General features: G+C 44.8%; 1 protein-coding gene across 4 annotated transcripts in view; it reads right to left on the reverse strand.

Annotated features, from left to right (window-relative positions):
* Dlg5 (MAGUK family member discs large 5) overlaps nucleotides 1–27,142 on the reverse strand; it is a 170,935-nt gene that overhangs the window by 119,629 nt on the left and 24,164 nt on the right. For all 4 annotated transcript variants that reach the window (XM_075697693.1, XM_075697685.1, XM_075697701.1 and 1 more), the window contains 5 exons: nucleotides 23,974–24,216; nucleotides 16,590–16,833; nucleotides 15,577–15,793; nucleotides 5,950–6,085; nucleotides 917–1,041 (listed from right to left, as the gene is read on the reverse strand). In XM_075697693.1, the coding sequence (XP_075553808.1) occupies nucleotides 917–1,041; nucleotides 5,950–6,085; nucleotides 15,577–15,793; nucleotides 16,590–16,833; nucleotides 23,974–24,216 (965 nt within the window). The remainder of the gene's footprint in view (nucleotides 1–916; nucleotides 1,042–5,949; nucleotides 6,086–15,576; nucleotides 15,794–16,589; nucleotides 16,834–23,973; nucleotides 24,217–27,142) is intronic.

The raw sequence follows: 27,142 nt of genomic DNA on the forward strand, positions 1-27,142 counted from the left end.
AAAGCGTACGCTATGCTTGCTTCCAACAGCACCATGCACTATGAAACCTATAGGCCAAGGTGCTTATCGCCATAGGAGTGGCTGTGATAGCTGTGAATGCTGCGTGCAACGACCCCAGAGAAGATTTGCTAATACAGAAATGAGAAACTGAGTGCGTGCCGGCGTTTTGACGTGAGACAGGCGGGCGAATATTGCAGTGAAGCTGCCAGGCGGGCATCTATATACTGTTCTCAATCGCGCATGCATCGCGCATTTTCTAGTTTACGTGGGCTCTAGTGGCCAGAAAACCTATCATATGATCGCAGTTTGGCGACGTATTCAATGTTGGTGTCGAAAAATTTTGCTTTCCAGGAACATACGAACTGGCAAGAAATAAGCATAACTCTGTTGGGTCATTTTTTGTGTTCTTGATTGCGAACGCTGGCACCGGGAAAACATGTACTGGGAACATATCAACAAAGCTCTACTGTATATGTGTATATGTCAAGAAAAATGAAACAACCTGCTTAGAAATGTTTCACTATGAACAAAAACGGCAACACTTTTGAACACCTTATGTTTTAAGAGAATGTAATTTTTATGTTCGCCACATACTCGTACCTCAAAATTTTTATTTGTGTTATTGTTAGTAGCTTCGAACACTGTATATTGCTTTATTTTATTCAGTGCTGCTGACTATTTTTCTGGGGGCCCATTATGAGCTGAAATACTCACCTGAGTTCCGAAAGCAGTTTATGGACCTTGCCATGTTATAGTAACTTGCAAATGCAGGTTGCTATAAAAAGTTCTGAGGTCTGTACTTTCGTGCAGCACTGAGAATGTCATCTTATATGCAGTGCTATTGGCATATGCAACAGTGACAAGCACAAAACTAGCATTTAAAGAAGGAAAACAATGGCTGAGAAAGACAACTCACAGGATTTTTCCCTCTGCAGTTCCTCCTTTGAGAATGGAGCTGACATAGAAGTATGCAACAGAAGGCTCAGCCTGCATGTCTTCTTTGCCTCCACTGATATCAAAGCCAAAGTCGCCTTCATACCTCTGAGAAAAAAAGAAGAAAAGAAAAAAAAGGAAAAAAAGAAAAAGAAGGAAACAAGGAAGTCAGAATAATTATCATTATCATCATCATCGGCCTGTTATATGTCCACTGCAGGAAGAAGGCCTCTCCCTGCGATCTCCAATTACCCCTGTCCTGCGCCAACCGATTCCAACTAGCACCCACGAATTTCATAATTTCATCGCTCCACCTAGTCTTCTGCCGTCTTCGACTGCATTTCCCTTCTCTTGGTACCCATTCTGTAACCCTAATGGTCCAACGGTTACCTAAACGGTGCATTACATTACCTGCCCAGCTCCATTTTTTTCTCTTCATGTCAATGCATCGGTTATTTGGAGCCCTTGCCAACAATACTTGATTAACAAAATCGAAAGAGTACAGAATTTAGCTTTACGTTTTATTTATTCTGTTTACTCCCGTCACTCTAGTGTCAGCAACTTACGTGATAGGGCCAACCTAGAAAAACTTGAGCAGCGCAGGATGATATCTAGATTAACATTTATTTACCAACTTTATCACGAGAACTTTAAGCTATCACGGGAACGATATCTTCAGGATCCTTTCAAACGATCAGAGCGAACGCACCACAGTAAAACTATTAGACAGCCAGTCAGCCATATCAATGTTCACAAGTTCTCTTTATTTCCTTGCGCAATTTATTATTGGAATACGTTATCTGAGGAGGCAGTGAACTCCGCTTCGCTGGAATCATTTGTTGAGTGTATTAGTAATGTCAGCTTTTGTTGAAATTCGAGTCCAAGTGGTGTACACTCTGAGTTGATAATATTGCCCTGTTCGCGTATTCATTTGTCATCTATGTCCAGTGTATTGCCATGTTTTTTTTTTGTTTATCTCACTTTTGTATGTATTATTATCTTTGCAATTATGTCAAGTAATTAGTTTAAGTTTACTTCTCTTGTTTGTATTCTTAGTATCCACTCCTGCATGGGCCCGACAAGGGCCTGCAGTATCTGTAAATAAAAAAAAAATTAGAATATCGTCCATACCCATTTGCTCTCTGATCCAAACCGCTCTCTTTCTGTCTCTTAAAGTTACGCCTAGCAATCTTCGTTCCATCGCTCTTTGCACAGTCCTTAACTTGTTCTCAAGCTTCTTTGACAGTCTCCAAGTCTCTGCCCCATATGTCCACACCGGTAAAATGCCCCGATTGTACACATTCCTTTTCAATGATAATGGTAAGCTTCCAGTCAGGAGCTGACATTATCTGCCATATGTGATCCAACCCATTTTTATTCTTCAGTGAATTTCCTTCTCATGATCAGGGTTCCTTGTGATTAATTGACCTAGGTAAACCTACTCCTTCACAGGCTCTAGAGGCTGACTGGCGATCTTGAACTCTTGTTCCCTTGCCAGCTATTTATCATCGTCCCACTCTTACACAATCTTACAACCTCTTACAATCCTACTCTTACACTCTCTTTGTTAAGGTCCTTAATCATTTGTTGTAACTCGTCTGCATTGTTGCTGAATACAACAATGTCATCGGCAAACCGAAGGTTGCTGAGATATTCGCCGTCGATCCTTACTCCTAAGCCTTCCGAGTTTATTTTAATAGCTTCAATACTCCTTTCAAGCACGCAGTGAATAGCATTGGAGAGATTGTGTCTCCCTGTCTCACCCCTTTCTTTATAGGTGTCTTCCTGTTTTTCTTGTGTAGAATTAAGGTAGCTGTGGGGACCTCTGTAGATTTTTTCCAAGGTATTTACGTAAGCGGTCTGTACTCCTTGATTATGCGGTGCCTCTATGACTGCTGGTATCTCTACTGAATCAAATGCCTTTTCGTAATCTATGAAAGCCATCTAGAGAGGCTGATTGTACTCTGTGGATTTCTCGATAGCCTGACTAATGACATGGATTTGACCCACTGTAGAGTATCCCTTCCTGAGGCCAGCCTGTTCCCTAGGTTGACTAAAGTCCAGTGTTGCCCTTATTCTACTGGAGATTATTTTTGTAAATATTTTATATAATACTGGGAGTAAGGTCCCTTGCCGTCAGACCCTTGCCATTGATAGACACCGCGTATAAAGAGCCGCCAGTTTTCCAAGCATCATGTCTCCTTCATTCTTGATTAAATCGACTGTTATTCCATCTTCTCCTGCCGCTCCTCCTCGTTTCACGTCTTGTAAGGCCCTTCTCACCTCACCGCTAGTCATAGGAGGAGTTTCTGTATCCTCTTCATTACTGCTTCTAATGGAGGTATCCCGACTCCTCGGAGGTATTGTACAGGTCAGTATAGGATTCTTCCACTTCTTTTACTATATCTTCGAGATTGCTGATGATATTACCCTGTTTATCTTTCAGTGCATACATCTTGGTTTGTCCTATGCCAAGTTTCTTTCTCACTGATTTCAGGCTGCGTTCATATTTTACGGCTTCTTCAGCCTTTCCTATGTTATAGTTTCAAACATTACTTATTTTCACCTTGTTGATCAGTTTCGACAGTTCCACGGATTCTATCTTATCTCTTGAGTTGGACACTTTCATTCTTTATCATTTCTTTACTGGGTCCTTTGTTACTTGGGACAGCTAGCCTACTGGTTGCATTGGTGCCTTGCCTCCCACTTCTATTGCTGCCTCTGAAGCCAGCATAGTTACTGTTTCATTCATTATTTCTATGCCATCTTCATGTCTCTGTTCTAAGGTCGCATATTTGTTTACAAGTACCAGCCTGAATTTGTCTGCTTTTACTCTTACTGCCTCTACGTTGACCTGTTTCTTCTTGACCAATTTTACTCTTTCTCTCTTCAAATTGAGGTGAATCCTAGCCCTCACTAACCTATGATCACTGCACTTTACCCTACCTATCACTTCTACATCCTGCACTATGCTGGGATCAGCAGAAAGTATGAAGTCAATTTCATTTCTTGTTTCACCATTAGGGCTTTTCCAGGTCCACTTTCTGTTGCTACGCTTCCTGAAAAAGGTGTTCATTATTCGAAGCTTATTCTTTTCTGCGAATTCTACCAGCATCTCTCTTCTAGCGTTTCTAGAATCGATGCCGTAGTTGCCAATAGTTTGTTCACCCGCATGCTTTTTCCCCACTTTTGCATTGAAGTCGCCCATTACTACAGTATACTGAGTTTGCACTTTTCTCATCGCTAATTCAACATCTTCATAAAACTGATCTACTTCCTCATCACACTGACTGGATGTTGGAGCGTAGGCTTGTACTACCTTTAATCTATAACTCTTATTAAGTTTGATTACGACTACAGCTACCCTCTTATTAATGCTGTAGAAGTCGTGAATGTTGCCCGCTATATCCTCATGAATTAGGAATCCTACCCCGTATTGCTCCTTATCTGGCAGACCTCTATAGCAGAGGACATGGCCGTTATTCAGCAATGTATAAGCCTCACCAGTTCTTCTAATATCACTAGGGCCGATGAGATCCCAATAATGTCGGATAGTTCATCAAAGAGTCCTGCTAAGCTAGCCTCACTCGAGAGGGTTCGGGTGTTAAACGTTGGAAGGGTCAGTTTCCATTGGCGGCCTGTTCGGACCCAGAGATTCTTAGCACCCTCTGCTGCGTTACTGTCTGACCGCCACCTTAGTCAGGTGCTCTGCAGCTGCTGGGGACTGAGGGCCATGGGTTTTTTGAAGGAATCATTTGGGAGGTAGTACCCGAATACTGCACCAGGGAGACCAATTGCTGTTGTGATGAGGGAGTGTCTTTGTTGAAGCTTAGTGAGCCTTCCCGATTTGGTTGTACCTGGACTAGTATAGCCCCACTTGCTCTCGGCACTGTTTGCCAGTGTCAGGTGTCACTCCATGCCTGCAGACATAGTGCTCTGGAGGAGGTGAATTTCAAGCTCACCATCATCAAATTAAATACAAAAAAAACTTATAGAAGGATTCGAACTGTTCTGGCTCAAATAAGAATGTGAAATACAGCAAGCCTATTAATGGTAATATCTGCAATAAGCATCACACGAATTACTTTTGAGAGACAAGCACTGACCCTGAACCTTATTGACTTAGTATGTATGTATGCATGTATGCATGTATGCATGCATGTATGTATGTATGTATGTATGTATGTATGTATGTATGTATGTATGTATGTATGTATGTATGTATGTATGTATGTATGCAGTAGTTTTCAGGGCAAGTTCTATGATAATGAACCCCTTTTATATTGAATGCTATCTGTGTCATGAAAGCAGTCAGCTTACAGCAAAACAAGTTTGTTTTTAATGACAATGTCTAGCTTCTGGTTGCCTTCTATGGTACATGCTATACCATTCCACTTTTTCAACAGAAGAACTTAGAGAACCATACATTAGTCATAAAACCTCCATTCTGTGGCTTAACATTATCTTAAAACATGCTACCTGCTTAGAACTTATGTCATTTGAATGTCATCTGAAGCAAAGCATAACATTTTTTTACCATTTACATTTTTCGTTTGTGCTTACTATTCCCATATGCTGCTATATGAAATGACACCTCTTGCACAGACACTTACACTCGTTCATTTGAGGTCAGCTTTGAATTTAAATGTTACTGTTTCATTAATACAAAGTTCTATATGTGCAAAACAAGCCTGGACTGACAGTATACAGCATGTGACATGGTAAGTTTCCCACCTATTGTTAGCCTAACGTTACAGTCGAGCCTCGTTATAATGAATCGGTATATAATGGTAATGGATGTAACAAAGTGAAATTATCCTTGAAATACCCACAGAGAGTAATAGTGCAGTACATGCAATAATGAATGTAACAAGTAACGGATATAACAAACTAATTCTGGTACCCCCTTCAAATTTGTTATAACGAGGTTTTACTGTACTCATAGCACTTATAAACTGTCCGCTAATGAAAGGCATGACTGGTAGCACTTTTGAATTAGGTGAAAGAGCAACTCACAAGGTGGACTTCCTTGATTTCAGTCTCCCACTCTTGAAGATCTGTGTCGATGGCAGAGTCTCTGCTATGATTATTGCCTACTGAATTGAGCTGCTTCATTCTTGATTCCTTCTCCAGCTGTGCTTCGATTTTTTCCCTGATAAGCAGGAAAAGAGACATACATGAAAAGAAATAACAAGAAATGAGGCATACTACAAAGAATAACATTCAGTCACTTTGCCAACTAACAAAGAAGTGCCCAATATTCTCGCACAAAGGAACAGGCATCCTCTGGTTCTCTACAGCAAAATCTATAGGTTTGTCCTTAAAATTTCATCTGAGGCATTACCGAAAATTTTTACAACATATTAAGAAGCAGAGACAAATTGCTAACTTAATTCACATTTCCTTCTGGTGCAACTAATTTTTGAAAAATGATAAAAAAATTACACAAACTTATGCATCAACTCATGTTCATCATGCAAAGTCATCTACTGTCCTTCCCTCCCCCCCTCCAATGCTAGCAATAAACCACCAGAGTCAATGCAAACCAAATATGCTCGTATCAATGTGACAAGGGTGGCAATATGCTAATGCTTGTATATGCAATACTGCATTACAACAGAAGGTGACAGAAGCTTGTTTGATGGTGAGGTAAAAAAAAAGCAAGAAAGAAAGAAAAAATGTTGCACTTGAGCTGTGTGCATATAAAATCAGGAACCAAGCCTAACAAGGCTGAACACTTTTGGCCACTCAGGGATGTAGATTAAGAAACTAATGTTATGACAGCTATTACAACTCGAATAACCACAAGGAAAATATTTGTACAACTGGGTTACTCTGATAAATTTCACTCCAGCTCTGCAACATAGACACAATTCAAGTGTAAGAAATTCATTAGTCATATCTGTGAAAGCTAGATGTACAATTGAACCTACTTACAACAATATTCAAGTGACACAAAACTTTCACTGTTATAACCAATAATTGTTATAACCGGGTCGCACGAAAAAAAAAAATCAAAATGGGGGATGGCGCAGCAGTTCTGAGAAAACTATAATGGCGGGAGGTCAGTCCTCCGCGCCACCTTCCTCTATCCGACTTCTGATTGTGTTGACTCGTTTAACTGTTTGACTCTGCTTCCTGCATGCTCCGATCACGTGCTGTAAACAAGCCACAGTTGCCAGCGTTCAAGAATGGCACTGCTATAACGACTGAAAAGAAAGGTCACGGGCGGCAAGTAACATATGAGCTACGCCAAGGCATCGCTTTGGTGGCCCCAAAAGGCGCCTTTTAAAAAATGCACGAAGGTTGCCGCGGCAGCACCTCAGCTTGATAAATATAGAAGAAACGCTGGAGCGAGATCGCTACAAGCATCTCGCCACGTACTTCCCACTGGCTTGCACGAGAAAACCGCATGTCCGTCAGCCTTGCTTGCTTTACGCAAAGATTGCAGACATCCTTATTCAAAGCATCCAGGTGCTCCACATAGTGAAGCAGAAGGTCCTTCGCGAAAACAAGCCCATGAGGGACTGAATTGTCTACAGGAGTTCCCACAGGGACAATGTTTAGGAAGTCTGCCCTACCTCATCAGTGCTGCCATCGTGGCCGACACTGTCGCTATCCGATGCAAGCACGTTTGTGAACAACACCTCATCAGTTAGAAGCACTTTGTTTCAATATCTATAGCAGTGCGCTTTCTTTTCAATGGCAATGTCGTGCATTGCCGATGATCAGCAGGCGGATCAGCTATTCTCGGTTTTGGTGGCAAGTCAAGCAAGGCTGAGAAACAATGTGGACGGAACGACTTCGACGCAACGAACAAAGAAAAGCACAAGCGACTTAATCCGTTAGCACAATTGCACAGAATGAGGGCCATAGAATAAAGAACCAACTGTGAGGGTCATGCGCGCAATTTGGGAGCAGCTCCGCAACGCTGGCAGCATTGTTAGCACAGTTGGCGCAGTCCATTCGTGTTTTGTAGGGTGGCACGGCGCAGAGCTATGGACGCAGCCCATTCGTGTTTGGAGGGGTGTAAGGGCGGCGGGAGAGATGCGCACGAGGCTTGTGTGCATCTCTCATGGAGAGAAGCGCTGCGGCAGTTGGGATGGCGGGGAATCGTGCAGCAACTCGCATTTCAATTTTTCTTTTTTCTTTTGAAGGAGTTCGCATTCCATTACCTTTCGGCATGGACACCCAGCAGCACGACTTTATCGTTATAACCGATAATGTGACATGGGGACATTGTAGTAAGTGGTTTATTTCCCCATAAAAAGCATACAAAAGTTGACGGTGCAGCAGCTTTTTATCATTATAACCAATATATTGTTAAAACCGGTATCGTTATAAGTGGATTCGGCTGTACTATGTGTCTTTACTAGACCTGGCTGCCCTGACTGCCCTGGCAAGTTGGTTTGAGCACTAAACATGGCCTGCACCGAAGTCTTGCTTCGGTGCAGGCTATAGTACAAACTAAAAGATACAAAATAAAAGCTGGTGCATTGCATTGTGAAATTATTGCAGAGTTTCAGACTGGTTTGAATTCGTAACACAAGGTTTCAGCTGCTGGATGTATATTCTAGAAGCCTGCAAGTTTTTTTAACTCTTTTTGTGATTCCTGAAACGGAAGAAAGGCCCTAAGAAAATGATTAATTTGAAAAGCTGACTGGAAGTATGACTTTAATACCCTAACATTCAACTCTCTTCAGTGTTCTGAAGGAAAATGTATCAATAATACTTAAATTTAATGAAAGCAAATACGCCAAAATCCCAAGCAAGTGCCCCCCATCTGTGCAAGTGCGCCCAGTGGCGTAGCAACAGGGGGGGCTGGGGGGCCGTGGGCCCCGGGTGCAAGGCGCCAGTGGGGGGTGTCATATACGCCTGAAGACACCCCTCTTTCCGCCGGCTTGACTGGGCGCAAATTGCAAAGAATGCTCCGGTCTCCAGTAGCCTGAGCTCATGCACCCGATGCGTTGCGCCGCAGAATTGTCGACTGCAGCTCTATCAACACCCCACGAAATAATTGCACGAATGTGCGGGCTAAAAAATTTAATTCTCGAAATGGTCGCTAAACTACTCGCCTTAGCGGAACGTTTCATGTGGGGTGCGCTCGTGCTGTGCGTTCATGCTGGGAGCAGGAGTCGCTAAACATACATTGAGGCGTTGTATGGCGTTGCGGCTCTTGGGTCCCACTTCCGTTCAGAACGCGGAGCGAAGACGAACAAAGACAGCAGCAAGAGGGCGTTCAACCAGCGCGCCCGGGGCTCGCGTTTACGGCGAAGCGTTCGTTGAGGGCGACATTGCATAAGTGGGGCCGTCAAAAGTAGCAAATGGGATTCTTTGGATCGTCTTCAGACTCGGTTCGGCCGCAGAGTTTGGCGGCGTATGACTCGACAGGCTGTAGTCGCGGCCCGCCGCGATGTCCGGCTCGCTTTTACTTCCCCTCTCCCGCTCGCTCCGAGAAGCCGCTGCGAAACCTGCCGTTATGTTTCACGCTTTCCTTCTTACCCTCGAAAGATTCAGAAAACTGTTGTTGTGTGACTTCATGTCACAAGTACAGTGTCTGTATCAGCTGAACAGAATAGTATGTTAAAAAAAAAGGTGAATTTTGTAAGGATATTTCCAGATCGAGATCCTATGAAGTTATGTCTTTTTGTGATTACTAGGAACTCGGTAGCGCGAAAAATATGGCAGATAAGTAAAACCATATCCTTAATAATCCCGTAATTAGTACTTATAGAGGAAGCCCTTCAATTCGAGAATTGAGGACTCAAAGTCGTATTATGAACTCAACAAAACTTCTTAAACAAAATCGTTTTGGGTGCTACAACCTAGGGCGCTATAACGTAAAACTATTCTAAATTTTCTATTCAAATTCTGCTATCAGCGCTCCACGATTGGTCAAAAACTCTTTTCGACCACCCCCACTTGTCCGTCACGCGACGTCACAAAAACCGCGATACCTCCCCATCTGATATGATGTGTACACACTGATTATGCATGATGTTACAGAAAAAAGAAAAACAGTTATTTCTGATTCGACGCCTTTTCACCCTTAGCCCCCGGCTATTGGTCAAAAGTTTTCGCGCTGCACCCACTTCACCTGCCTGTCCCGCGACGTCACAAAACCGCAAAAACTCACCGCGTCAATTTGACGTGTACGCATTAAAGATGCATTAATATGCCGAACAAAACTCAATTTTCTTCTGAATAGCCGCAGGCTGCCCCGTTCTGAAAGGAATAAAAGATGGCTGTATATACCGCCGATCGCTCAGGCGCTGGCTAGTCGCATCTGCCGGAGAGCATGGGTGTATTTGCGCATAATAAAACTTCTTGCGTGGCCGTGTAACGTTTTCGAGCACTTTCGGCATGTTTACGATCTCATTCGGCCAACTCTCCTTTGCTGAGCGTCTGTTTTAGCGTCATTCTTAAGTTTCCGTTGCATGCCGCCGCGATTTTCGACCAGCCACCGCAAGCTAAGTAAGGGAAAGCCGAAACTCGATCGATCTTGGTCTGGGTAACACAAGCATTGTCCGTGGTTCATAATTGGTTTATGTGGTGATCGCAATTTTCACGCAATATGTATAATTCTGTTCTGTACTTGCAGTGCATTACATGTGTTGTGTGTTTTGGCTGTACAAGATATCTGACTTTATATATGCGTACGTGGACTGAACTAATGCACAGAACTTTGCGACTGATGTACTGTTAGACTATATTTTTTATTCACCCAGTGTTCTACTGAGTGCCATATTTCGTGTCGCTATTCTCCCTTTTTACGCAAATTTGTTTCCTTTGCCAAGTGACAAGGAGTAGCCGGTGCCACCATAATGGCGCCAACCTAATAATCCTAATAGTCACTTCAATAAAAAAAGATGGAAAGCCGACCAATCGCAGACGCCGCCACCACCCTCTTCATCCAGTTATCGATTTTCAGTGCACTGGCTCTGCCCCATCGAATCCCTCTCCACTTAAGCGTTCTCCTCGCCTCTTGTCAGCCAATTAGATACGACAAGCCGCTCAGTGTAGGCAATGTTATTCCCTTTTTCAAGCAAACAAAAGTGACCTCCTCTGAACGAGGAGAGCGCTTTATTGGTGTGTTCAGACAACCCTGCGGGTGACCACCCGGTGCTTGCGTCGGTGGTTATGCAAATTTGACGTCAGGAGATTGGAATAGAAACATATTGGAATAGTTTTACGTTATAGGGCTCCTACAGTACTTTGGCACTGCAGGCGGCGCCCAGTATATGGCAGCAGCGAAAGAAATATGAAATAGTCGACCAGTCACGTTGATCCCTTAATCCTCTCCATTGCGAGTGCAGACCAAGAGTAGTGTAAGCTTTCGCTGGCACGCGCTTCATCGCGGCCTTTTCTTTCTTTTTTTTAATAAATTATGAGGTTTTACGTCCCAAAACCACTTTCTGATTATGAGGCACGCCGTAGTGGAGGACTCCGGAAATTTGGACCACCTGGGGTTCGTTAACGTGCACCTAAACCTAAGTACACGGGTGTTTTCGCATTTCGCCCCCATCGAAATGTTGCCGCCGTGGCCGGGATTCGATCCTGCAACCTCGTGCTCAGCAGCCCAACACCATAGCCACTGAGCAACCACGGCGGGTTTTCTTTTTGTTTTTTTATGGTTACGCCAAGAATCGACGCGAAGCATGCTCTATTCTGTTCCCAATCTTGCGGTGGCACCGCAGCTCGGATAATCACGTTTGTCCGTATAGCAGCAAATGAAAACAAGGCTTTATTGATCAGAATGAAGAGAACTCGTAATTTTCATAGCATTGGCGCCCGCGCAGCGGGGAGGCAGGTAGCGTTTTCTAATAGGGTGGGGAGATCAGCGTCACTGACAAACAATTTAATTTTCGTTTTTGTTCAGGGCTGCCCACAGACAAAATACTGCATGCCATAGTACCTACGACGATTTTTGTGAAGTTGTTGTTGGGCAAGATATGAATGTCGGGCTTCAATTTTGCAAATGCAATATTGCCGCTAAAATTGGTAATTAAAACTTTATTATAAAGATATTTTGTGTTACTTGTGACGTGAGTCATATTTTCCACGATGCCGCATTTGTATTGGCTGCCAAGCTTTACAGTCTGACAGAAGATGTGCACATGGGCTTATCACACGTTATCAGTGCAGCACCCTGTGTTATTTGGCGCAGGAAAAACAGCATGTACATTTGCTGCATTCGCGATCTCTGGGAAAGAAAGCGAAGGAGAGGGGGACCCGGGGAACATGCGCGGTATCCAAGGCGGCTGTACTGGTGCTGAAACCCGGAAATTGTCGATAACCTCGCCTTCCTCGACTACATCAGGGGGGGGGGGTGACAGAAGACCTATGAGCCCCGCGTGCCAGAGGACCTAGCTACGCCACTGAGTGCGCCCCTCCACTTTTCAAGACATTTGAAATGAGCACACAGCAAGCACACCCTCCTTTTCTCCACCCAGTTCATAGCTTTATGCATCTTCACCAACAGAATGGCTTGCAGCTCTTTCTTTAAATGTCATACTTTTATAAACTTCTGAGAAAATGGTCATTTGATGGTGTAACGGTCAACTAGAGAATGTCACTCGATGGGTCTGACAGCACTTACAGTGACACACATTAAAGACAAAAAAAAAGCAAGTGAAATAAAGCTTTTGAGTGAGAAGAATGCACTGTCTTTCTTGGTCACAACTTGTCCGCTGCCATTTTGAACATAGGGCTGCGACCGAGCAAGGGTCCCCTTTCAAGCTTTCTTCGATTATCTTTGACACTAGGGAGAGTACTTGCGAAGAATTTCAGGCTATATGTACCATACAACAACCTTTTAAAAAGCACAGTAGGGGAAATTGAGTCTGGCAGTTGATATTCAAGAGTATCAGAATAAAGCTATAAAGAGTGCATAGAGGTTTCATCTGGAGTCCCTTCAGGATCACAATTAAGGTTTTCTTGAAGTACCACACACATGGAATTGGGTACAATATGCTGGAAAAATGAATTTCTTATAAAATCCTCTCATTTATCATGTCTTTTTCAGTTAGTATGTATTCATCGACTTTCAAGTCAACTATTTCATATCGGCTGCTTCCGGTGGTGATCTACCAGACCCCAGGTTTTCTCATCATCATCATCATCATCATCCTCATCAGCAGCCTATTTTATGTCCACTGCAGGACGAAGGCCTCTCCCTGCGATCTCCAATTACCCCTGTCCTGCACCAATTAATTCCAATTAGCACCGGCACATTTCCTAATTTAATCACACCACCTAGTCTTCTGCCTTCCTTTTGCTGCACTTCCCTTCTCTTGGTGCCCATTCTGTAGCTCTGGGTACTGTTATCTAACATCTAACCATTATCTGGGTTATCTAACCTGCGCCTTACATGACCTGCACAGCGCCATTTTTTTCTCTTAATGTCAATTAGAATATCGGCTATACCCGTTTGCTCTCTGATCCAAACCGCTCTCTTTCTGTCTTTCAAGGCCTAGCACTCTTCATTCCATCGCTCTTTGTGCGATCCTTTACTTGTTTTCAAGCTTATTCGTCAGTCTCCAAGTCTCTGCCCCAGGTTTTCTAAACAGGCCTATCACACTGCATCAGACTAACTCGGTCATAATTTAGGATGACAGAATAAGATTTCGAAAGCTTTACAATGTAGGCCCTTCAGAAAATAAATACTAGTACAGTTAAATCTATATATAACAGTCTGTAAAATCGGCAGTTTGCTTCATTATACTGAAATTTCGTTATGTTGAAATTCGAACTTTTTTGCAAATAAGTACAGTTGTCGATGGATTTTTCTTACATGGAAGGAGCCAGCAAAATTTTCCGAATTATCAACCAAGCGAAAAAAAGCAAATGTGAATGTGAAAAAAAAATTAATTTGTTGAATTTGAGTCGGTGACTAACGATACAGTTTCATATCTTCCCGTCAGTGGTACGAAGTGAAGCCAGCCATGCTTTCGCGTCCACTCCGCCCCCGTGGAGTGAACATAAAATCATCTGGTCATAAAACTTCCCCGAAAGTTTCATATAGGGACAGAAGGTGGCACCAGAGGCACTGGCGTAAGTAGAAGGTGAACAATCTCCCACACCAGATGGCCGGGCTGCGCAATTATGCAAATCTTTCACAAGGGAAAGCACCTCTCCCACATTGATTTCAGCATGTTCGTAGAGTGAACACGCAACAGGAACTTTAAGCATAATAATTTAATGTGCGATGTGTTTGTGTTATAAGTATAAACAGCACCGTTCTATGATTGATGTGCCCCCCTGCCCCCAGTAGCTTTCCTTATACAAACAGTTTTGTTTGGCTGTCTCTATTTTCGCTTTGTCTAGTTAATTGGATATGTCTGTTATATTTGGTTAGCTAGTTCACTGTAGTAGTTAATAGTTGATTGGTGGGTAAGTTAATGATATTTGCTTAGATATTATAGTTAGGTTATTAGTGAATAATTTTGCTGTTTCAGTTAGATAACTTAATCAGTTGGTTAGCTTTGTTACTTTGACTAATTAAATATGTTAGTTGCCTTATTTATTTAGTTAGCTTAGTTGGTGTACTAGTCATTATTATGTCATTAGTTTGTTGGTTGAGTTGGCTTTGTTACTGTCGTTTGTTACATTATTATTCGTGAGTATAGTTAATGCAATTGTTCGATAATTAAAATAGGTTGCTCAGTTATTAGTTTGATAATTCGTTGAGTAATTACCTATATGGTTGGTTAGTTAATGAGCTGGTTAGTTTTGTTAATTTAGTAATTAGATTGTAATTAGTTTAGTAATAAGCAGTGATAGTTTAGTACTTTGGTAATTGTTCAGTAATTAGTAATTCATTTAGTAATCAGCTGGTTAGCATTGTTAGTTTCAACAAAGGTTATTTTTCGCGTAATTACATAAAAGTGCAAGGTGAACTTGCTCTGTAGTCAGTTTCTAATGGTGGAGTAGTCTATGTGTACAACTTGAATTGTGATTAAGCCGCTGTTGCAAACGCAGTTGAACCTGGAAATGAAACGAGGCATTGTGGTTGTTTTGAAATTGTTTGCGTTTTTAAAGACTTTGAACACGGTACAGAAACAGGGCGCCGATTTCCACGTTGTGTCGATAACATTCACACGCCAATACCAGCAGTCAACTCTTGCGCATTAGCAAGTGTACGCAAGGAACGCCTGTGCCGTCTGTTCAGCGTCTGTTCCAATCCACCTTCTACTTGCGCCAGTACCACGGTCCGTCCACTGCGGCCACTATATGAAACTTTCCCATAGCATTATGCGGAAGTTTCATGACCAGATGAAAAGTATTGAAGGACCCTGATGATAACTGTCATCCACAGTGGGACAACACCATCATGAAAGCGGCAGTAGTGGAGATCAAATGCTTTGTCTGCTTCTCGTTTGCTTTAATGCGTCTCCAAAACTTGAGATTACGCAACCTCCAGTACTAAATGCACAGGCAGACAGTGCACATGATGCCACCCCATATAGACACGCCCACTCTTTCAAGATGTGGCAGTTTACCTCTACAGTAGGGCACGCAGGCTGGGTACGCGCTCAGCTGCGTTGACAGCCATGCGAAGCCACAGCTGCACTAGAAAAGTACACTCATGGCAAAGCACAAGAAGGGGCTGTGTTCAACAAAATAAAAAAAGACCCAGCTCACTTGAGCTCCTTGAGTTCCTTGGATGCTTCATTGCGCTGTCGCTTGATGTCATCCGAGTCCCTGAGAGCTTCGGCTAAGTCGCTAACAGCCCTGTCCCGCTCGCGTCGCAGCTTGTCACACAGGCTGCGGATACTCTCGCGCTCTAGGACTATTTTGTCTCGCTCACTGAAAGCCCAATCTCGACGTCGTTTGCACACTTCTGCCTCCTGCTGTGCCTCTGCACAAGAAGCACATTTTCGAAATTAGGCAATATCTGTATGCATTCTATACACTATAAACAAGGGGGAACAATAAGGCGATGATTTGAATTGACAGTGGGTGAACAAGGAAGCACCTCAGTCTATAGCTAATGTTTGGACAAGTCTCCTTGTAGAAATTTTAGTAGAACTTGTTTTCTCCTACTGTTAATCAATTTTACACATTATAAACACTTGATGCCTGCCAAAGCTTATGACGCTGCGATCTTAACATTCAAAAACAATTATGTCACTGTCACAAGCCTAAAAATGTTTCAAACTTGATGCAAACTCAGTAAAAGAAAGAAAGAGGTTAAGCAGCTTCCATGAGACAAAAAAATGCCATTCAATACTGTAGAAACACATGCAACAGTTGTAGCCTTGCAATAGCTGCACATCTAACCAGACAAGCTCCCAAGGAGGCCTTTGTAGATGTTACCCATCTAAAATACCCACTCCTAGCTCAGGGAGCTAAGAATCACTACTTCCTTTAAAGAAAGCAAAGAATCTGCCATGTGACTGAGTCAGAGCCATAATCATATACATTGGTGTGCTTTGCATTTGCATCAGTGCGCCTTTGCTTGTGCAGTTAACATCATCCAATAAGAGTTTACAATAAATGCATTCACTTTTGTGCAGAAACATTGATTTCTAAAAAAATAGAAAAAAGAAATTAAGTCTTTTATTATGTAATAGCTGCACCATCGTGTCGTGGCAGAACATTTTTTGAAAAGATGCAGCAACTCAATGGGTAGCATTAGTTCTATAAATGCTCACCAGCCAGCTCTACTTGCAGACGTTCCATGTTCCGGCGAAGATTTTCCATTTCTTGATTGGTTTGCTCAGCATCTGCTAAGGAGGATGGCAATGAGTCCTTGCGTACTACCTCTGCCCGGCTGGCATCTTCTGGACCTGACTGTTGGTTGCACTCTGCTTGCTTCTCCCGTAGATCGCTCAGCTCTTTGAGTGCACGATCCCTATCTTGAAGGGCAGAAGCTATCTCTCGCTTTAGGCCTTCCATCTGGCAGAAAAAAGTTGAAGACAACTGAGTAACAGGAACTTTGCATCAGCACACTGAAATCACATAAAGAATGCCACATTCACTAAAGTTTTGATATGAAGCCCTTAAGGCGGCGCATGCACAATTGCATGGGCCATGATAACACCTCAACATTGAAATTATTTTTTAAAAATATTTTACAGTGGTCAAACAAGGGTTGTCTCTGAGGCCAACGTTTCAACAAGGGGACAACTTTCTTCATCCCTGACAAAGATAAGTCCCCTAGTCGAAATGTTGGCACAACTGCTGATAACTTCCCAAGTTTCCATCTTCCTGTGAACCTCTGTCTTGTTTGAATAAATGAAAATAATGGCTTTTAAAATGTGTTGCATACATTTAAAACATTTATGATTGGACCTAATATGCAAAATTGATTAATATGTAAAAGGTCTGCAAAAAGAAAAAGTTATCTGGGCATTTAATTACAGCACGAGTATATGGTAATGTACTGGCTTCTTTCTGTATATGTATACTATATGTAATCATGTATATCAGGCAAATTTTCCAAGTGACTAATCCTCATATTCAGAAATGCATCTTAACTTGAAGCCCATGCTTGACTTGATTGAAATGACACCTGTCACGAACGCATCAAAAGAAACGCAATGAGCGTCTTGGGCACATTCGCACCAGGTGTCATCTATATCAAGTCAAGCATGAGCTTCAAGTTAAGATGCACTTCTGAATACGGGGGTAAGTGTTTTTCAAGTATACGTCACATGGAGTAGCTTACTATGTTTCTGTACATAGATTATTTTTTTAGAGTTGAGGTGTGGAACCCACATCTGTGGATGCAATAAAACTGCCTGAAAAACTAAAATCCGTTCTACTGCTTTATGTTTTCCCTACTGCCAAACATACAAGAAATGTACTAAAGCAAAATTTTCAACAGAGAGAAATAAGTGGCATCAGAAAAGGTTCACCATCGCCTTATAGTAGACAAGCCCTACACTCTCTCCTCCGCCAATGCAGAAATAGAGCAGCACCACACATTGCAATCACAACAATGATTGTGCACAGATTTCAGGAAGTCATTCTCTGCGTGCGGCTTCAGGGTGTGGATGTAGTGTGGTGAGATATGCTTGGAAGAGGCGCGTGTCCTCCAGAGAGACAAAATATGGAGCACTAAAGTAGTTTTTCTACATAGCTTGCATGAAGTGCATGTAAAGGACAGGAACATGCCTGAAGCGCTGTAATGCCTCTGCCAGAAGCCATACACTCCTTCTTTGCTCAGTGATGACACTATTTAGCCCTTCGATTGCACTGGCTTCACCACACTACTTCTTGCTCTATAGAATAGTGTCTGTTCTCATAGCGCAATAAGCACTCCTCTACACACCACATTGTGGTAGCCAATCACCAACAGCATGTATTGAAACAGCTGTACTTGCACAGCGAAACCACATATACATGTATTGCTGTAGTGGACCAGGATGTCGGACCAACAGTCTATAGATTTGCCATCTTTGCGTAGTAGGACTCATTCCCATCATCGTTAGCATTTCTTTGTCGCTATAGCTAAGCTCACTTTGTGAACCCACACCAGCTGCCCTTGAGAGGTTCACATTGCCACTGAACTTGGATACCTGGTTGAAGTGTAAAATTGGGAAAGGGGAAATCTCACAGTAGAACCTTGCTCATAGGTTATGGAAAAAAAGTGCAACAAAAATCTTACTAACCGGGAAAGCGTATGATCTGAAATCACTAAAAATTTGACAGACTCAACTGTAATAGACATCTACACAATGCAAAGCATTGCTCTAATCGAATCGTTGCAACAAGAGACGCAAAGAGCACCAAGCTGAAGGGGCCCGAGCAGCCCGAGACATGCATTGTCATTTTGGTTACTTCAGCAGGCTTATGCTAGCGCTCCTTGAATTCGGTCAGGGTCAGCAGCTTCATCGGGCAGTACAGTTTGGCAGGAAGTTTTGACATACCCACTCGGCAAGAATCATTGCTGCACGAGATGAGACGCCGTGCATGGAGCTGGAGCCCTATAACGTAAAACTATCCCAATATGTTTTTATTCCAATCTCCTGATGTCAAATTTGCGAAACCGCCGACGCTAGCATCAGGCGGTGACCCGCAGGGTTGTCTGAACAGTCCAATCAAATGCTCTCCTCGTTTATAGGAGGTCACTTTTGTTTGCTTTAAAAATGGTTAACATTGCCTACACTGAGCAACATGTCTTATCTAATTGTCTGACAAGAGGCGAGGAGCACGCTCAAGTGGGGAGGGATTCGATGGGGCTGAGCCAATGCACTGAAAAGCAATAACCAGATAAAGAGGGTGGTGCCAGCATCTGCGATTGGTCCGCTTTCCCTTACTTAGCTTGTGGTGGCTGGTCGAAAATCACAGTGGCTAGCAACGGAAGGTGAAGAAACAGATCCTCAGCAAAGAAGAATTGCCAGAATGAGGACGAAAACGTGCCGAAAGTGCTCGAAAACGTTACACGGCCATGTGAAAACTTAAAAAAACTTTACTGTATACGAATAAACCCGTGCTCTTCGGCAGGTGTGAGTAGCCAGTCAGTGAGCGATCGACGGCAGCCATCTTTTATTCCTTTCGGAACGGGGCAGCCTGCGGCTATTCAGAAGAAAATTCAGTTTTTTTTTCCGGCATATTATTGCATCTTTAACGCTTACACGTCACTCTGACGTGGTGAGTTTTCACAGTTTTGTGACGTCGCGTGACAGGCAGGTGAAGATGGTGTCGCCTGAAAACTTTTGACCAATGGCCGATGGCTAATGGCGAAACGGCGTCGAATCATAAATAACTATTTTTCTTTTGTTCTTCTCAATCATGCATAATCAGTGTGTACACGTCATATCAGATGGGGAGCTAGCGCGGTTTTCGTGACGTTGCGTGAGAGACAGGCGAAGGGAGGTGGTCCAAAAAAGTTTTTGACCTATCGCGGATGGCTGATTGCAGAATTGGAATAGAAAAGTTTGGAATAGCTTTACGTTACAGCGCCCCTGGTGTGGCTCGAGCAGGCCACAATGTACTTTGTTGTTTTCCTATTATGTAGTGTTCTAAGATGGTGACAGGAAACCAAAACAAAACCAAGCTGGTAAGTAACGCTGGAATACAGAGCCACCATAGCAAAACATGACGCTCACTTTGTGCTACCTGCAGTAGGCAACAACGGTGCATTTGGGTTATCATTCATTAGAAGTGTGCAGTATGCCTTTCAACTGCCTTATACGCCATATGCACTGTGACACAGATATGTGAAGATGCTTATCGCAATAGGGTTGGCAGCGATAGCTATGAATACAATGTGTGATGACTTGTGAGGAGATTTGCTGGCATCGGAATAAGAAACCGCGTGGATGCCTGCATTTTAACGTGACAAAGGTGAGAACTTATGCTCTCAATCACACATGCCTCGCGTCTTTTTTGTGTTTACGTGGGATTTAGCAACCGGAAAACATACAGTAAACCCTCATTATAATGAAATTGCTTTACTCAAAATATCGCTTTATTCAAAATTTCTTCTGGTCTCCGCCCAAACACGTGCATTTTAAGCCGCATTACTCGAAGCACATGAAGAGCTTGACCCACTTAGAGAGCTGTCAAATTCCATGGTGCAGTGCACCCAAACCGTTAATCTCAGTTGCAATCGCATCGCTGTCCCCCGTGATAGAATCCACACAAAAATAAAGTTCTCCTGATGCTTTGCAATGCCAGAAAACCGCGGTCTCTTGGATGCCGAAAAGTAGCCAAAAGACTGCGGGCAGACTTGCGCCGTAGCATTCCATTGGGGGCACTCAATAAGCAAAGTTTCACCTCTCTAAAGAGCACTTCTGGCACTGAAACGTGCCGAAAAACACTGAAGTGTCCCTCCGATTATAAGTGACGTGTCCGATGCAAGGTGCTACGTTAACAAATCAGGAAGATGACCTTGGGGAAACCAGACTAGAAATTTGCTTGCTGCTCGCCATAATTGGCCTACATTGCAAAAAAGCACCACCCCTAGCTTCAGTGCACTTTTGACGGTGCAAATTGACTGCTAACTTGCCGAAAACATGAAAAATCCTAGCGTTGCCAGCGGTGAGTCAGGCTGTCAACATGAAGCGTCAACGCAAGCTGGTGTTTCCCCAGCGATTTTTATCGAGCCAGTCATGCTTGATTAACGCCATCTGGCTTAAGACAAATGGTCTAAATGCATGGTAGGGTCATTGAATTTCGTTCCTAGACATTTGTCAATGGCGCGGACACGACGGTGCACAAGCACCGACACTCAAACCATAGAATTAGCAGTGTCATCGACAGCAGTGCACCAAAAAATTCTTGTTTTACAAACTTCGCGGCTGCACACCTGGAGAAAATATTGCGCACTGATCACGCAAAGCCCCTACTGCAAAACTGTTAAATTTTCACGATCACGCTGCGTACCCACAATGAATGGCTAATCGTTTTTTGAGCACAACAAACACAACCTCAGACTCGAGCCATGGCATTTGTGGCGCTTTCCAGTGTGATACTCTCATAGTCTTCCATGACCTCCGCACCTCCCCTATAAAAGCAGCCCCCACTGCCTTCCCCTGCTCATTCGCTCTCCAGTCTGCAAGCCGTTTGGATGCCAGTCACTCCTCTCAATCTCTTTCCTATCAACTTTTTGCCTCCTCGCTGCCAGTTTCAACGTCGCTGCTCCTTCAAAGCTGCCCTCTACCGACCTGCCCTCCCGAGCACAATCTTCCACCAACGGGTGCCCTTCCGCGTTTCCTGCTTCTTGGTCTCCCCAACTCCAATCGCATTTTTTCCGCTACACATGAAGCCGATGACAAGCCCGTCATTGCAGCCATCACCATCACCAGTGCACACTGACAAGGAAAGTGAGATGCCCTGATGATATTTTGAAGCTTCTGCCTTCTGTGTCGCCTGCCACGTTCAGTCACAAAGTGAGTGAACGCGGTTATTGCGTGTTCTTGTGATTGTGTGTTATTTGGAGTGCTTCATAAGGCTTGCCTCGCGTGTGCTTTTGTGGTCTACAGTGATAAATGGCTCTGTCAGTCTCTGGGCGAAAGTGTACGACTTTGGAGCTGAAAATTCTGCTGAAGAAAGAATTGGAAAAAGGCGGCAGGCAGAAAACTTACATCACGAAGGAATTTGGCATACCACTGTCTACTTTATCAACTGTATTGAAAAACAAGGAAGCTGTACTGGATGGCTTTGAAAATAACTTCTTGGCGAAAAGAAAGAGGAATCACGATTCAACATACCCCGAAGTAGAAAGTGTACTTTTACAGTGGCTGAAGAATGCCAGGAGTGCGAATCTCCACAGACATGGACCTGCACTTACTGCAAAAGCCGAAGCTCAAGGATCTCAAAGCTCAAAGACGAAGCATAAAGACCTCAAGTGCAGTAATGGCTGGCTTGAGTGGTTCAAGAAATGACAGGGCGTGACCTCGAAGTCGATCGTTGGCGAAGGCGCAGCCATGAACCGTGATACTGCAGACGTATGGCACCAACATCGGCTCCAAGCTCTACTTGAAAACCATGAAGACAAAGACATCTACAACCTAGATGAGGCTGCATTTTTCTACAAGAAACTACCGAATCGTGCGCTCACTACTGCTGGCAGATCCTCATCCAGAGGAAAACAGAGCAAGGAGCGTGTCACGGTGCCGTTTGGTGCCAATGCAAGAGGTGAGGACAAGCTTCCCTTGTTGATACTGGGGAAGGTGGAGAAGCAGCAGTGCTTCCGAAATGCAACTACCTACTCCCAAGGAATGTATCTACAGAAGTAACAAGTGAGCATGGATGACTGCTGCTATTTTTGATGACCATGTGTGCCTTCTGGATAGACGGTTCGAAGCAAAGAATCGACAAGTGCTTTTCATAATTGACAATCGTCCGAGCCACGGGAAGATTGACAACCTCAAGGCGATCGCTGTGGAATTTTTGCCTGCAAACACAACTACGCTACTACAACCAATGGATCAGGGCATCAATGAGACCTCCCGGAAGCTGTACCACAAGGCTCTTTTGCAGCGCATGATGCCAGCAAGAGGTACAACATTGATTTGCTTGGAGCGATCCATTTGCTGAACTTTTCAGGGAAAGAACTAGAAGCTTCAAAGGTCACCAACTGTTTTGTGCACGCTGGCTTTTTCTGTGCTGTTGTCAGCAACCCTGACGATGACTAGCCTGACAATGACCACACTTGCAGCAATCTGTACGAGGCTGTTAATAAAATTGCTGGCCAAGAGGCAGAAGGCCACGTCGAGACATTCGCATTGGCTGATGCTAGTGCTCCTGTGGTTGCTCCAGCGACGAATGAGGAGATACTAATTGACACTGTTGGTGGCCTCGACGAGGACGAAGAGCCATGTGAAGTGTCAACTACGGTGCAGACGCGGGAGTACCTATGCCTCCTGCGAAATAAGGTTGAATGCATTTGACCACAGCCTTGTGCAATGCTTGGTCAAATTAAAGCAGGGGTCGCTCGCGCCCGGTAAGAACTTGAAAGAGCCAAAGCTCACTGCCTTTTTTGTACCTCAATAAATTTTTGCTTCAAAGGATACATTGTGCTTTGACTTCCTCGCAGTTGTGGCGCAATTAAAGCTCGACTGCTTTAGCTTTTCTATCGCTTATATCGAATTACCGCTTATAACAAATTCTTTGGCCGTCCCGCTGACTTCATTATAACGAGGGACATATGAATGTGTATGAACGAGTATATGAATGCAGTTTGATGATGCACTGAACATTGGTGCCAGAAGATCGCACTTGCCGTGAGTGCATGAACAGGTAAAAAAAAAGAAGCACAACTCTATTGGGACATTTCTTATGTTTTCAACTGCTTAGGTTGGCACCGGGAAATTGTACAAAACGAGATCATATGAGCGAGGTTCTGCTGTATTCACAGCACGGTCCCCAATACAACACAAGCTGACAAGGAGGAAGAAGAAAACTAGTGCTGTATTGATGGAAATATGGCATTTTAACCCGTAGTCCCTATTAACAACCTGTGACCACACTGTTTGCTTTCTGCCTGCGTGTCTGAAATGACTATGGTTAAACAACATATCAGGAAAGTCATATTGTCCTAAACCAAGCGCTCATGCTTAGCAGGATAAACCCGAATTTACTCACCTCATCAAGAGACGCTTTGTGGGCAGATTCAGCTTGTCGTGCTTTGCTCTGTGCTTCCTGCAGTTCCTCCTGCAACCTTTCAATCTCTTTGTGAACAGAATCACGTTCTGACATGATCAGGGTGTACTCCTGGACAGCTGCATTACGCTCTTCAGTTAAGCGAGACAGGTCCTTGGAGGCTTTGATGCGCACAGCCATGGCTTGGTTAATCTCCTTCATGGCTTCATCCCTTTGCTGCTGCACCTGGAGATACCAAAAGCAACAGAGTACAAAGCTAGTAACCAAGTTTGAGGCTAGCTACAAGTGGTATTCAATAAGCTTGTTCTGATCGCTTGTATTACTGCTGGAATGCTGAACTGGCCCAAAGCATGCACAGTATTCCTCATATTCCAAGGTTTAGCACTGCCTACAGTTGGCAAAATTTTAATTTTACTCTTGAGCATTCATTAGATATTGCCACATCCTATATGGTCGCCGCGGGTATGTGCCAGGCGATGAGAACGACGCTGAAGTGGCGCGCGAGTGGAAAAACAGAGACGACAACGACGTCGCGTTGACTGCTCTCATAAAAGTGCTTTTACACGTCCTCTACGCCGGCTATCCGTCTCCTAATAGGCTGCGACACTGGTGGAGGTGCTGGGTAGGATTGTCTCATGCTCGGCACCCCTTCGCGGAGCCATACCTCGAAAGCAGAATCACCTTCGTTCATCGAAACTCCTGTTCACCGGTACAGTCGCCGCCTGCTAGGCCTGACGCCCGAGTTCAGCCCTTTGCAGGACCCTGCTGGAACGCGTCAACCTACTTCCGCCATGGCTACTGCAACTCCATCGCAGGTGACGCTGCAGAATCCTAAGATACCAGAAAGTTTCCACGGCGACGCTTTTGAGGATGTCCAAGATTGGCTGGACCAATTTGAGCGTGTCGCCAGTTATAATGACTGGAGCTCCCAGCAAAAGCTGTCTAATGTCTATTTTGCGCTTCAAGACAGTGCGCGGATGTGGTTTGTGAACCGGGAGAGAAATTTGACCACGTGGGATGCCTTCCGCACCCAGCTGCTAGACACGTTCATTAGTAGCGACAGAAGAGACAACGCGCAGCGCCTACTTGAATCCCGTATTCAAAAACCAAACGAGAGCGTTGCCATGTTTGCAGAAGATATGGCCCGCCTTTTCCGCAGAGCAGACCCTGAGATGGCCGAAGAAAAGAAGTTGCGCTATCTCTTGCGCGGAGTGAAGGAGGAACTTTTTGCCGGGCTCGTGAGGAACCCACCAACGACAGTGGCCGAATTTACCAAGGAGGCTACCGCTATAGAACGGGCACTACAGCAACGGTACCGCCAATATGATCGCAAGAGCTCGCCGGTGAACGCTTCCATTCTACCTGAGAGCTGCAGCACGTCTCTACGTGAAGTCATCAGAGAGATTGTGCGAGAGGAGATCCGGCAGCTCGGGATCTCTCCCATGGCACCAGCGGTGGCTTCTGTCGCTGATATCGTTCGGGAGGAAGTTCGAGAGGCCTTTTCGTCGCCCGACTGGCAGGCAGTGCCGCGACGATTGACCTACGCGGAAATTGTCTGCCGTCCACCTCCTGCCACTTCGATGCTGCTGACATCGTCGACCACTACGACGCAGCCATCACCGCCACCCCCGACGCCCTATTTTCGACAGTCACAACCGTCGACAACTATGCCGTATCGCCGCCAGTCGATCGCTGCGCCTCGTTTCTACAGTGAATCCTCTGCCGGCTACCCGCTTCGAAAGACCGATTTGTGGCGCACCGCTGACCGCCGGCCGCTATGCTTTCATTGCTGCGAAGCAGGACATGTTTACCGCGCGTGCCACTACCGCGCGGCTGGGTATCCAAAATTTTCCAGCTGCAGTTACCCTGTGTCTGATGCTGCACGTAGCCGCGACGGAAATTCTACAAACTTTCGGCCAGAAGGTTCAACGACGCCTCGCTCGCGTTCCCCCTCTCCGGCTCGTTACACCCCACCGACCCGTCGCGAATTTTCTGACGCATCTAGGGGCAGGTCCCCTAGCCCGCGCCGGGGAAACTAGACGCAGCAACCTCCGGGTGTGAGGTTGCAAACCGGCTAGCTACCCAAGAGCCCCCATCTCCGATGATCGACGACTCTACAACGTCGACGACTCCAACCACACCTCCTGTAACCGACGCCGTCAGCGCCGATCTTGTCGTTTGCATTGACGGCCACCAAGTGGCCGCTCTCGTCGATACCGGTTCGCATTTTTCGATAATCAGTCAAAAGCTGGCCGACAGGCTGCGAAAAGTGAAGACGCCGTGGACCGGGCCCAACATCCGAACTGCCGGTGGCCAGTTGATGACGCCGATTGGAAAATGCACAGCCAGAATAGTAATCGCCGGCGCAACCTTCGTCGCCACCCTCGTCATTCTCTTTGAGCGTTGTAAAGAACTTATATTGGGGATGGATTTTTTGAGAGAGTATGGTGCAGTGATTAATGTCCGTGACCTCGTCGTCACATTTTCTACGAGTTCAGACGACGTCGACCCCACGGAGCACCAGCGTATCGCCGACGACGACGTCACGCTTCCGCCGCGAAGCTGTTCCCTCATGCCTGTAATCTGCGATAACTTCAACACTGGCACTGGCGTCGCTGAACACATCGACGCACTGGTACTGAGTCAAGGCGTTTCCATCGCCAGGGCCGTAATTAACGTACACGACGGACGTGCTGAACTCCTGCTGACGAATTTTACCGGGGAACGTCGACACATTGTTAAAGGCACGGCTGTTGCTTACTCCCGACAAATTTACATCAATACAGGACTGCCTCTCAGTGGAGCACGCGACGTTCACTGGGGCTATGCCTGCCCCTGTGGTCGATATCAGTCCCACCTTATCGCCCGTCGAACGCAGCAGCCTTCTTGAGCTCATCAATGAGTTTAAGAGCTGCTTCTCATCCACGTCACGAGTTAGCCAGACGCCGCTCACTAAGCACCGTACTGTCACCAAAGCCGATGCCAGACCAATTCGGCAGAATCCTTATCGTGTAGCACCGAAAGAGCGCGAGGCAATCCAGACACAAGTGAAGACGATGCTTGACGACGGCGTTATTCGGCCATCTAAGAGTCCTTGGGCATCGCCTGTCGCATTGGTGAAAAAGAAGGATGGTAGCTTGCGCTTCTGCGT

The sequence above is a fragment of the Dermacentor variabilis genome, chromosome 1 (assembly GCF_050947875.1).
Source record: "Dermacentor variabilis isolate Ectoservices chromosome 1, ASM5094787v1, whole genome shotgun sequence".
Taxonomy (NCBI): domain Eukaryota; kingdom Metazoa; phylum Arthropoda; class Arachnida; order Ixodida; family Ixodidae; genus Dermacentor; species Dermacentor variabilis.